The sequence below is a fragment of the Dendrobates tinctorius genome, unplaced genomic scaffold (genome assembly GCF_039654945.1).
Source record: "Dendrobates tinctorius isolate UK_male_01 unplaced genomic scaffold, ASM3965494v1 ptg000064l, whole genome shotgun sequence".
Lineage (NCBI taxonomy): Eukaryota > Metazoa > Chordata > Amphibia > Anura > Dendrobatidae > Dendrobates > Dendrobates tinctorius.
Genome location: NW_027361732.1, coordinates 14,123,007 through 14,136,280, shown reverse-complemented (window position 1 = coordinate 14,136,280; position 13,274 = coordinate 14,123,007). Strand labels below are relative to the sequence as shown.

Below are 13,274 nucleotides of genomic sequence, written 5' to 3'. Positions count from 1 at the left end.
AAGCTTGAACTATGGGCAGCGATTAATAGAATGGTATATAAATGGGAGAAATGCAGGATTCTACATCTGGGCAAGAAAAACGAAAATTACACCTACAGAATGGGAGGAATAGAACTAAGCAATAGCACGTGTGAAAGACTTGAGTATACTAATAGATCACAGACTGCACAAGAGTCAACAGTGTGATGCCGCAAAAAAGGCAAATATAGTTCTAGAATGTATTAAGAGAAGCATAGAGCCTAGATCATGCGAAGTAATTATCCTACTCCTCCTTAGTCAGGCCTCATTTTTAATACTGTGTCCAGTTCTGGGCACCACGTTTAAATATAGACACTGAAAAACTGGTGCAAGTTCAGAGAAAAACTACTACTTTGAGCGAACTGCAAAGTATGCCCTACAAGGAAAGGTTTAAGGAATGTTTAGCTTGCAAAAAAGAAGGCTAAGAGGAGAATTAATAGATGTGTACAAATATCTGAAGGACTGCCACATAATATAGGGATCATCATTATTCTCATTTGCACATGGAAACACGAGAAGCAATGGCATGAAACTGAAAGGGAGAAGATACAGATTAGCTATTAGAAAAACATTTTTGACAGTGAGGGTGATCAGTGAGTGGAACAGGCTGTCACAAGAGGTAGTGAGTGCTCTTTCAATGGAAGTCTTCAAACAGAGGCTGGACAGACATCTGTCTGGGATGATTTAGTGAATCCTGCATTGAGCAGGAGGTTGGACACGATGACCCTGGAGGTTCAATCCAACTCTAAGGGTATGTGCACACGTAGTTTTTTGGGTGTGCGGATTTTGGAGAGAAAATTGCAGGTAAATCCGCAGGACAAAAGTCCTGCTGTTTATCTGCGGTTTTGCCTGCGGTTGTGCCCTGCGGTTTTACACCTCATAATGGATGAGGTGTAAAACTGCAGCGTTTCAGCACTAAACAATTGACATCAGCAACATGTGCATTGCGTTTTTTTCCCATTGAAAATAAAGGTACTGTACAATGCAGCAAAATCTGCTGCGTTTCCGCAGAGCCAAAACCGCTGCGGAAACGCAGCAGATTTCACTACATGTGCACATAGCCTAACATTCTATGACCTGTAAAAATGAGTCCTAGAATGTGCGAAGCCCTCACACCGTTCCATTGGCTGAAATATGATTTATTTATTTTTAATAAAAGAAAGGGTTATGGCTCTCAGAATATATCTACACAAAATATTTTTTTTCCTACACCAGTTAACTTTGATATTGGTGTAACATGTTCTTTATACCATATGGTAACTGGAGCAAAATGTAAAACAAAAATTTGCATAATTGGCACAATTTAGTTTTTTCATTTTGTACAGGAAAGTTAATGTCAGTCAAGTTGTCTATACCTGAAAAAGGTGGCACTAACAACTTCTTCCATTAAAGAGAACCTCAGGTCACCTAATTGTCCTAAATTGCCACTACAGTATTATTTATATACTGTATCAATTTTAAAGGTTTTTTTTTTTGGTCATACTTGTACTGTCTTTTAAAAATAACGTCAGCATATGCTCATGAGGCAGGACTAGTCTAGCAAGGCATCGATTTCCCCAGACTGGTCCTGATTTGATCCTCTAATTTTTCCTCCATGGGTATGAACATTTACATACAACCCATGTCATTTATTTATTTTGCTTTACTAATATAGCGCCATCATATTCCTCAGCATCATCACTGTCCCCATTGGGGCTCACAATCTAAATTCCCTATCAGTATGTCCTTTGGAGTGTGGGAGGAAACCCACACAAACTTGGGGATAACATAGAAAATTACTTACAGATATTGTACATGGTGGGATTTGAACCCAGGACCCCAGCGCTGCAAAGCAACAGTGCTGCCAGTTATAAATCTCGTGTGCCCCCCATATTGTGACTTGGATTGAATTGAGCATGTCAGTTACGCTCAGGGAGATGTGGTTAGAGGATCCTGGACTGGCACAAGAAGCTCATTTAGAGAAAAGAAATTGGCACAAATAGGGGATCTCCTAGGTTTAAAAAAAAATAAAGCTGTCTTATTGCCATGTCAATAAAAAATAAAGCTTTGATTTTAAGGACACAAATATCTCCGTTTAAAAAGAGCCACATCCTTAAAGGGAATCTGTCAGCAGTAACTTCTATGTAAATGGACTGTATCATGAAGTAGGGACAGAGACCTTGATTCCAGCGATGTATCAGTTTACTGTGTGCAGCAGTTATGATGGTCACAATTTTCTTAGCTCAAGGGATGATCTGTGTATAACCACGCCAACACCACAGCTTTCTATGTACATTACATAGTGACAGAAGGCTGCTAATCAGTACTGGGAGAGTGGTTGGACTACCCTGCACATGCCAGGTTGTCCTGTAATGATCTCCTGCTGATAAAACGCTGATTCAAGTGAAACATCAAAACACAACCCAGTAAGTGACACATCACTGGAATCAGGGTCTCTGCGCCTACATTATGCTGTTTGCGGATTAAATAACAAATGTCTCTTCATTTTTTTGTTAAAAAAAAATTGGAGAATGAACATGGCTTCACTTTCTCTTGAGTTCTCCTCCTTTCTTCCAACTCTTTAATCTTGCCCTTTCCGCTGTTCCCATGTATCAGACGTGTTCTGCATATCTGACACTTGTCAACGACTTGCATTCCGTGTCCTTATTTACCCCAGCGCTGATCTGTTCAGGTTGTCTTGTGAACCTTACCAAGTTGTTAATGACCTGGAGCGCCACGGCTGCACTTTGGGAATATGACAAGGCTTATGTCTTTGTTTGGCTAGAGGTTTGCACGGGAGCTTTCCATCCCAGTCCATGACGGTGCTGTGTGATCGGCGTGGCAGCTCCGCTCCCCGCCGCTCCATCACTTATGCGAGCAGAATAAATGTTATGACACACTCCTATATAAGCTAATTATAAGCACGGCTGTCTGCTCTGCTTTTAATCACTATGAATAATAAAAATCATTCTGTTAGTGACGGATCGAACGTTTCCATATTTGCTGTATGAGCAGGTTATTGAAATATTATATGCGTAGTCTACTACTCTCTTCGGTAAGGGCCGAGTCTTCTGCTGTGAATGATCTGTTCGGATGTGATCTTTTGTATATAATCCATTGTTCCAGGATCTGTTATGCTCATATTCCTGGCCTTTATTAACTTCAGAGCAGCTGAGTTGCAAAACAAGACAAAGCCCATGGATGACAGTGGCACTGTTCCTGGCCTACAGGGAAGGTTTTATGATCAATGTTTTCAGACTTAGTCCTAAATCTGGCATCTGCTTTATGAGGTGCAGATACAGGTCCCAATGCATGGGTGCAAGGAAAAGAAGAAGCAGTGGAGCCGGAACGTGCAATAGATTTTCTGTATGTAGTGGCATCTCATTTATATAATGTAGTTTTATAAAGATTTCTATATTGTGAAAATGCAATTAGCCTCTTCAGAGAGGAGTAGGTCAGGATCTCTAGTGCCATCTGTCAGAAGTAGTAATCCTAAAACTTAATTCCGACCCTTTAAAGGTCCTTGTCACATGACTTGGGATAAGAAGCCAAAGTAGAAACTGCCTTTTAGACACGTGTGTCGCAGTGTTTGCCCTTTGTCAGTGCAAAGCTGGAGAACTGGTTTGGCTGGGTGAGAGGCTTCAGATGGGTTCTAAAGGCCCCGTCTCACTAAGCGATCTCGGTAGCAAGATCGCTGCTGAGTCACAACTTTTGTGACGTAACAGCGATCTCACCAGCGAGATCGCTGTGTGTGACAGCGATCAGCGAGCGGCCCCCCTGCCGGGATCGCTGGAAGAAACCTCTGGACATTTCTTTGGTCGCTGGTCTCCCGCTGGCCAGCACGCATCGCTGTGTGTGACAGGCGGGAGACCAGCGATCAGCTGTAAAAAATAGAATTAAAATAAAAAATATAGTTATTCTCACCTTCCGACGTCCCGTTCAGCCATCCTGCCTCTCTCCACGCTCCGGTCCCAGTGATCCTTTACACGAATGACCGTGAGACTTCGCGCTCCCACGAGACCGTGACATCTTGCGGTCATTCGTGCAAAGGATTACTGGGACCAGAGCGTGGAGAGGGGCAGGATGGCTGAACGGGACGTCGGAGGGTGAGAATAACTATATTTTTTATTTTGATTCTATTTTTTACAGGATGGCCAGCGATGCCGGGCGCTCGGCATCGCTGTGCAGATCGCTGGTGAAGCTGTCTGTGTGACAGCTCACCAGCGATCACATAGCGATTTACCAGCGATCCTGACACCTTCATATCGGTGTCGGGATCGCTGGTAAGTCGCTTAGTGTGACGGGGCCTTAAGGGGTAAAACGTCGTCTTGGGCAGAGTACCAAGAGTTAAAGGGGTTGTCCACTACAAGGATAACTCCTCGATCTAAATGTTTGGCCCTGATTAAAATAAGAAAGCTTTTACTTTTGTCCTGTGCAGGCGCTGTTCCCATGTTGTCAGCATTTGCTCTCCCTGGGGCTCCTGTGCTGTTGTTGTGACATGTGAGCGTGGCGCACAATTGGCGCAGGCGTCATTGTCCCCACCTTTTGTCGAATTGAACATGAAGATTAAGTCCGGGCTGCAGCTGATCTGACTTCCTCGTCATGTTCAATTCGACAGAGGGCAGATTCTGTCTCATAGCTGAAGTGTACCTATGATAAGTGTTCTCAGCCCTTTCAAATGTCTTTTGGATAAACTTTTTGTGCCAGGCCCTTTCGTCAACAGTGTCTGACCTCACAAATGCTCATTTTGCTGAATGGACACAAATTTTCCCAAAAGTACTCCAAAATCTTGTATAAAGCCATCCCAAAAGAGTTTTGCCTATAATAGTTGCAAAAGATGGCCCAACTCCATATTAGCACCCAAGTTTTTTTGTTTTTTTTTAATACAATGTCCAAGATACTCGTATAGATCTTATGGTCTGATGTGCCACTAGAAATCTTGTGTATTCCTAAGATTTGGGTCTCCTCGCTCACCATTCTGTCATTTCTAATGTCTGAATACCCAAAAATTGTTATAATCTCATGTTCCCCAGACAAAGCTCTTGACCTCAGTGAGGCTAGCAGAGACTAAAATATAAAATTTCATCACAATGTAATCTCCTTTCCATCGGAGTCCATCTTTGTGGTCCACACATGGAAGGCATCCAAAGATTTCCCGTAGTCTGCCACTGTATAGCTATGGTATGAGGGTAAGTGGTCATACCAGTCCAATGAAGGCTTATTGAGCCTGGGTTTATGGAGCGCTGTGGATATAACAAAAATAAAAATTCAGTATCTGTGCATTGTGAGTGTAACAAGTGCCTATCTATCATCTACTGAATGATGGGTGCTCTGGTCCCGAGATCCCCATTAACTGTTTAAAAAAAGTGTTTTTTAACCTACCTTATGTCATTCAGAATCGCCCAGCTTCTACCTTAGTGCATGCACAGCTCAATGCAAAGTCTATGAGCCCATACGCCCCCCATGTACATTCTCTTGTACTCTCTACTGAGCCCATTCACCTCCCTGTCTACAGGTTCATGATTTCTCTACTGAGCCCATAAACCTCTCTGTCTACATGATCATGTACTCTCTACTGAGCCCATACACCTTCCTGTCTACAGGATCATGTACTCTCTACTGAGCCCATACACCTTCCTGTCTACAGGATTATGTACTCTCTTCTGAGCCCATACACTGCTCTGTGTGTGTCCTGAAGCAGATGTTAAGCCATTCCTCCTGATGAGCTGTGTGTTTCAGAGACCCTTTTTGGGTGATGTGTGGCAGTGTTACGACTCTGATCCATATTGATTTATGGAAACCTGTAAGGGTAGTGCCTATCGTGTAAATGAAAATGACAAGTACTCTTTTTAACATATAAAGCTCATTTTTGTGTGTGTTTAATTTTTGCTTTAAAACAGATAACTTGTTACAGGAAACATTTATCTTTTTTTTTCTAATATTCTAATACATTTTTTTTCCTTTTTATATTCCGGTTCTTTATAGATGATGATTTATTTCTGCATCATCTCCCATATTCCCAAGAGAAGCTTCTAAGCCCAGAACTGAAGTAGCAAAGATCCATTATGTCTCTTTTAGTATCCAGTAATGGATGGTGCAAACTGCGTTTCATAATTAATGCTTACAGTCATTAATCTTAATTTGCTTCTGCCCTATGATCAGCTGGATAGCGTACATGTAACGAAAATCCATGTATATCATTATTGGGAGCAAATTGTTCATCGTTTTGAAAGTTATTTCCCTAGTTTAAAGGGGTTGTCCTCTTCCAAAAAAATTATGATACTTTCAGCGGTGTTGCTACTATAAATATATAAAACTTTAATGTATTTTTACCTCTAGGTTCTGGCAGCTTTTATTTCGGACCCTGTATTCAACAAAAAAGACATTGCCCCATATTGGCATATGACTAGTGTTGTGTGTGAAGGGAATTTCAGCAATTAAGCTCATTTAATCGTTATATATTTATTTTTCTTTGGATTAGTTGTCTTGGAATAAATTGTAGCTTTGTTTTATTTGGTTTTTTCTAACCATCTTCTTCATTATTGCTTGTTGTTGGTGTATTCTTATGCCCTTATGGTGACTGTGTTTAATTAAATGGAATCTGTCAGCAGGTTTTTGCAATGTAATCTGAGGACAGCATGTGATAGGGGTTAAAACAAAGCATTCATCTATATGTCACTTATCAGACTGTCTGCTGCTGTTTAGTTACAGTGAAGGTTTTATCACCTGGACATCATCACTGCCCGGTCTGATGTGCACAACACTGACAGTTTTTGTTGTGTAATTCCCGTTTGTCAAATTTCAAAATGAAATATTTGTCTGAATAGTGAAATTTCTTAATTGTGTGTGCCTTCTTCATTAAAAAGTTTATTTTTGACTTGAATGTGTCTCCGGATCATCACACAGGGCGTTTTCAAAAATGATGTGAGGTTGGGGACTTCTGCTTTAGGGAGATCTCTAACCAAAAAAAGCATTGGTTAGTAGTGCAGACAGTGATTGTTGGCTGATGCATCCATTTCTATATGCTCATGTTGAGATCTGCTCTTGTTAGGGCTCATTCAGACGTCCGTTTTTTTTTTTTTCTCAATGCTTTTTATGTGCGTTTCATCAGAGTTTGGTCTTGGTAGTCTTTCTCGTATTTGAAGGGAAAAACAAAAAGTTCTCTACCTTCTGCTATAAGTTTGTGAAAAACACAGAGCACTTGGATGGCAAGTGAGTGCTGTGTCCCGATTTTTTTTTTTTTTTTTTTTCTTCACAGATCCATAGACTTGCATTACCAAGTTTGATTTGACACTGAAATCAGTATCGAACAAGTCTCCTTGCTTTTGTACAGACTACTCGGTCCTAGGAAAAAATTACAATATGTGAACTACCTAAGGAACTTCCCTATCAGGTAGAGTGCGATGAGTGAAGAAATGGATGACACTTGTACTCGAAAAACTGATGTGTGGATGCGCCCTTACCTACATGAACTGCTTAAATTAACGCTTACTGAAAGGACTTCTGGTCTGGTACCAGAGAGGTAATGTAGACATATAAGGGGTATTGTTTCAAGGCTATCTGGGCAAAATAATAAGGTGTTCTGTTTGAGGACAGAGGATGTAAATGCACTAAAAGTCATGTGTGAGGACAAGTAGTGCATGTTTTTCAATTATGAGACGTGATAGATTAGGTCACATTGTGTGTAAATCCTGACACCTTCCTCAATGTTTCTCAAAGGGAATCTGTCAGCATTGCAAGTTTTTGCTTTGTAGTCTGAGAGCAGCATGGTGTAGGGGCAGAGTCCCTGATTGCAGCATTGTCACTTACTGGACTGTCGATAAAATCGGTGTTTTAGCAGCAGGAAATTATCACTATAGGACTAGGTGCCTCTTGCCATGTAGTCCTGCTTTGTGTAACCTTGGCCCCCACAAGAAATTAGCAGCTTTCTGTCAGTATACAGCTGCTAATCAGTGATGTGGGCGGGTTAATACTGGGCTCAGTATTCAGAGCACTGCTAGATCTGCCGCAGATAAAATCACTGCTTTATCACAACTGCTGAACCCAGAAAACCAAGTGATACATCTTTGGATTCAGGGTCTCTACCCCTACATGATGCAGCTCTCAAATGAGGTAGCAAAAACCTGGTGACAGATTCCCTTTAGGGTGCATATGGATATATTTCATGGTCTCTTTTGTTGTTTCACAAAATGTTACTGGTGGGATCAACATAAACTGTATCACTATGATTAGACCTTACTGATACGTTCTTCTGGTACGTTTCAACGATCTACTAAAAGTTGGGTATCTTGAGATTATTCTCTATATTTTGATACCGAAACGCAGAATTATGAAGCTAAAGCCCTGCTGATGTGCAGTTAATGGAGGCCTACAACAAGAAGGAACTCACTGGCGTTTCACACGGGCATAGTAAGCTGTATTTGTGTCATGGCTGCTCTGGAAGCTATGACGAATACATGTACAACACGTGTCTGTATTTCTCCAGGGCTTTCCGCCTGATTTCCGTGAATATTGAAGGTTGGGCTTTGATGCTGTGATGCTCTGCTGACCACTCTGATCTGGAGGCAGAAGAATAATGTGTTCGTTCCTTTTTGACAATTGTTTTTTTTCTGTTTACTTTCCAGACAAGTATCAAAGAAGGATTATTGCTGAAGCAAACCAGTTCATTTCAGAGATGGAAAAAACGCTATTTTAAGCTGCGGGGCAGAACCCTTTACTATGCCAAGGATTCAAAGGTAGGAGAATTGACATTAGCGGTGTTTATATAGTGAGAACTTGGCTGTATAATCCCATCGCTTTTTAAAGCCACTTGTCACCCTCTTTGTGGGAGCAGATTCATTTTTATTACATAGTCAAAACCTATATATATAAAAAAAAAAATGTATAAAGCATTGAGCTTGTCTAATTTATCTCCCCCTTTCCCAGATGGAGCCTGTTGTACTACATAAAAATGTAACCAATGTAATATTACCTGGGAAATGTGTAGTAAATTGGGCAACCGTTCTGGCAGCAACCAGGCCTCTCGACCTGTACTGAAGATGGCTGCCAGCTTCCGTGGGAAAGCAGGGGGTGTATTCAGACAGCAACTGTCCAGGGGTAGTTTGAAATACTCCCTACTGATGATAGAGGATTTAAAGGGAACCTGTCACCAGGGTTTCCCCCCCCCATATGGCCACCAGCATTAGGGCCTCTGTTACAGCATTCTAGAGTGTTTTAAAAAAGTCCCCAGTCTGCTCTGCAGATCACCAAAAAAGACCTTTTATTATACTCAGACGGGGGGCAAACCGGTCCGATTGGCATCTGCGGTCTTGAACCGGCGCCTCTTCGCTTTCTACGATCGCCGTCCTCCTGACCTGCTTTGTGTGGATGACACGCTTCATTCTGTTTTTTCCTTTGGACCGAGTGGTCCACCCAAAAGCACCTAGACTGTTCTGATCCGAGTGACTGATCATACTTGCTAATGTTAGTCTATGATTCAGTGAAAAAAATTGGCAGCACTTGGATGCTGTCTGTGTGATATCCATTTTTCTTTTTTTTTTTTTAAATCCGATAAGTTTTTATTAACAAAATTCAAATTCAAAACGAGACAATCACAGTATTACCAAAATTAACAGTGTTACCAATTTCAAAATCCCCCCCCCCATTAACTACATGAACAGCCAATGATTGGTGATACAACCTTCTTTCGGGACCATCTTCTCTCCACCCATAGTGTCCACAATGTCTCAGATCTCCTTTCCCCTTTTCTTTTAACATGAATACTCTTCTCTAAGTTTACAATAGAGTCGGACTGTCTAAGAAAATCCCTCCATGTCGGCAGTTCTTCATTTATCCAGTATCTGACAATTAGTTTCATCGCAATATATAGTAGTCTAGGTATTGCCACCTTATATTTATTGTGTACCCGAAACTCCTCAACATATCTCAGAATACACACCACAGGATCCCTCTCAATCCTACAGCTATACACTCCCCCAATGATATTAAGCACTGTTATCCAATATGGGTTCAGCCTTGGACACGGACATAGCATATGGAGGATCCCTGGCCCTTCAGCCTGGCGTCGAGGACACTCAGATGTCTGTCGGAGACCAGCTCTATACAACCGTCCAGGAGTCCTATGCACTCTATGAAGTACATATATCTGCGAGAGTCTGCCCGGCTCACTCAGCGACAGTTGGAGTATATATTCCATAATCACCTCCCATTTGTCTTCTATCCTTCCCAACTCCTCCCATTTTCCTTTTGCTTTCATTGGGTAGTTGTTTAAGAAGGTTTACATTAAATCTTTATAAATATCTGACACCACCCCTTTTGTTCCCCCCTCTGCGCAGACATAATCCACCAATATATCTTTATGGCCCTCCATATTAACCGTCTTGCTCTGTGTGACATATGCATGTCTAAACTGCCCGTACTAGAACCTACAGACCTCCGGTAGCCCATACTACTCCTCTAACTTTCCAAAAGACACTAGTCCTTGTGTGTCCTGTACTTGAACCATGTATTGTATTTCATGTCTCTTCCAATTTTTAAATTCCCCCAGTTTTTTCAAATTCCGGCAATGTTTCATTTTGCCGTATCGGGGAAAACTTTGTCAAATGTTTCAAACCCCTAGTCTTTTAAATTGCCTCCCAAACTTTATTTATCAGAGCTAGAGTGGGATATAACAATCCCATCCTCCTAAAGCTACCTGCCTCCAGCCCCTGAATCAGTGGGTTCCTCCCCAACACCTGAACCAGCATTCTTTGTATTGAACCCATGCCAGCTGTTTCCCTCCACCCCCTCATCTGTTGGCCCTGAGCAGCTAAGTAATACATCCAAGGGTTCGGAAGCGCCAATGCCTCTCCATCCTTGGGCCTCTGCAATATCTCAAGTCTGATCCTCGGCTGCTTTTTCCCCCACACAAGATCTCTCAATATAGAATCAATGATACGGAACCATTTTTTTGGGAAACCATATGGGTGCATTGTGCAACATGTACAACAGCTGGGGCATAAGAATCATCTTAATCAAATTTATTCTTCCCACCACTGAAAGATGTAATTTACACTATGCCCATTCTTTGCTCCTGAACTTACACAACAATGGAGTTAGGTTCAAGTCCACATAGCTCAAAAGCGGAAGTGCGACTTGAATGCCCAGGTATTTAAACTGACGCACAACTGCCAGCCTACTACCCTCCCCCGATATCAGCAGTTCATCAGTGCAATCATCTACAGCTAGTATAGTGGAGTTCTCCCAATTAATTTCTAGGCCCGATATAGACCCAAATGTTTTAAGAATATTCATCACTCCCAACAACGAAGCTCCAGCATCATCCAGAAAGAGCAGCATATCATCCGCATACAGGGAAATTTTTTCTTCTATTAGCCCATAAGTGAACCACCTATCTGAGGCCGCTTTCCTAATTGTCTGCCCCAAGGGCTCCACTGCCAACGCAAAGAGCAGCGGAGACAGCGGACACCCCTGCCTAGTCCCCCTATGAAGAACAAAACTTCTAGATGTTTTCCCATTAACTCTAACCCTAGCGGTCGGGGAAGTATACAGCAGCCGTACACACAATATAGAAGTCAGCCTGAATCCAAAGCATCCCAGCACCCTCCACTCAACGCTATCAAATGGTTTACGTGTGTTCAGCGACACCACTACCCTATGACCCCTGTTGTCTGACGACAGCTGCAAATTCAAAAACAGTCTACGCAAATTAATCGCTGCAGACTTATTCGGCATAAACCTAGACTGATCAGGGTGGACAAGATCCTGAACCCCACTTGCCAGATGGCCTGCCAGAATTTTAACTAGAATTTTTACATCCGCCGTCAGCAACGAAATGGGCCTATCGAATTCCGCCAACCCCGAATCCTTTCCCTCTTTAGGGATGACCACCGCCTCTCTCATGGACAACGGTAATTCACCCTCCCGTAGTGCCTCCTCAAAGACCTTCTTCAATTTGAGTGTTACTATCTCAATTAATTGTTTATAAATCTCACTCGGGAGACCGTCTGGCCCTGGGGCCTTATTATTTGCTGCCCCGAGAAACCTTTCTATGTCCCCGGATGAATTGCCTGACCCAGAAGAAGACATATCGGTTTTTAATTTATATACATAACACGATTCTCTCTGCACCACCGTCACAACTGACAACAGATGCCCCACTTTTTCACCTTCATCATAAAATTGCGTTCTCTGGAATGCCGCCCTCCTCTCTGCTTTCCTCATCCACACCTTATTAACCACTTTCTGGGCTCCCCTAAGCTTACTCTGATTTTCTATTGGCGGGTTCACTATCATATCCTTTCCTACCCTCTCCAAGGTCTCTATGACTTCCTGGTCCTCTAACCTCGTTTTATATTTACATCTAGAGATCTCCCGAAACAAGAGGCCCCATAGAACCGCCTTCATGGTGTCCCACATCACTCGGTTATCAGCACTCCCCTCATTAATCTGCCAATACTCCTCCATTTCTTTCTTGATGACATTCATATTAATATTTTCAAGCCATACCTGGTGCAACCTCCACCCAACTCCCCCTCCCAATCCTCCCCCTTGTCCGTTTAATAAATAGTTCTATAGGCTTGTGATCCGAGATCACTCTCGGAAGGTATTCCACTCCGCAAACAATATGTCATTCGATTATTACCCAACGCCATATCTATTCGTGAGAGAGACCCATGTGTCGCAGAATAACACGAGTAGCACACTTCATTCTCATTCCTCACTCTCCACAAGTCTACCATCCCAAGCTCTTTAATATAATTCCCAAACGACACCAGTTTCCTGATACTTTTACCTTTTCCCTGTTTGTCTATCCCACCCCTCATCTATAACATTATTGAAATCACCAATAATCAGTAGTGGTAGTCCCATACCCCGTTTAAATAGTTCTAGTACCTTGTGTATCTTTTTCCCGGAATACGGAGGCAGTATATACATAGATACAATACATAGTGATTGCCCATAAATTTTACAATTTACAAAAACATATTGTCGTTCATTATCGACATGACTCTCAATTTCTTTGAAGAGTGTAGATGCTCCTATCAATAAAGAAACCCCTCTGGTATATGAAGAATACGTGGAATGATATTCCTTCCCGATCCACCTCCTCTTAATCACCTCCACCTTCTCCCCGAGTATATGAGTCTCCTGGAGACACAGTACATCCGGTTTCCTCTTCTTAACATATTCTATAATAGCCATTCTCCGTGTTCCCTCTGACAATCCTCTTACATTACAACTAAGGATTATAATTCTATATCCCTTCATACCATTCT

At 42.1% G+C, this 13,274-nt stretch overlaps 1 protein-coding gene across 3 annotated transcripts in view; it reads left to right on the top strand.

Annotated features, from left to right (window-relative positions):
• Positions 1-13,274, top strand: part of DGKH (diacylglycerol kinase eta) — a 356,048-nt gene that overhangs the window by 159,250 nt on the left and 183,524 nt on the right. For all 3 annotated transcript variants that reach the window (XM_073580313.1, XM_073580314.1, XM_073580312.1), the window contains one exon: positions 8,622-8,732. In XM_073580313.1, coding sequence (XP_073436414.1) covers positions 8,622-8,732 — 111 coding nt within the window. The remainder of the gene's footprint in view (positions 1-8,621; positions 8,733-13,274) is intronic.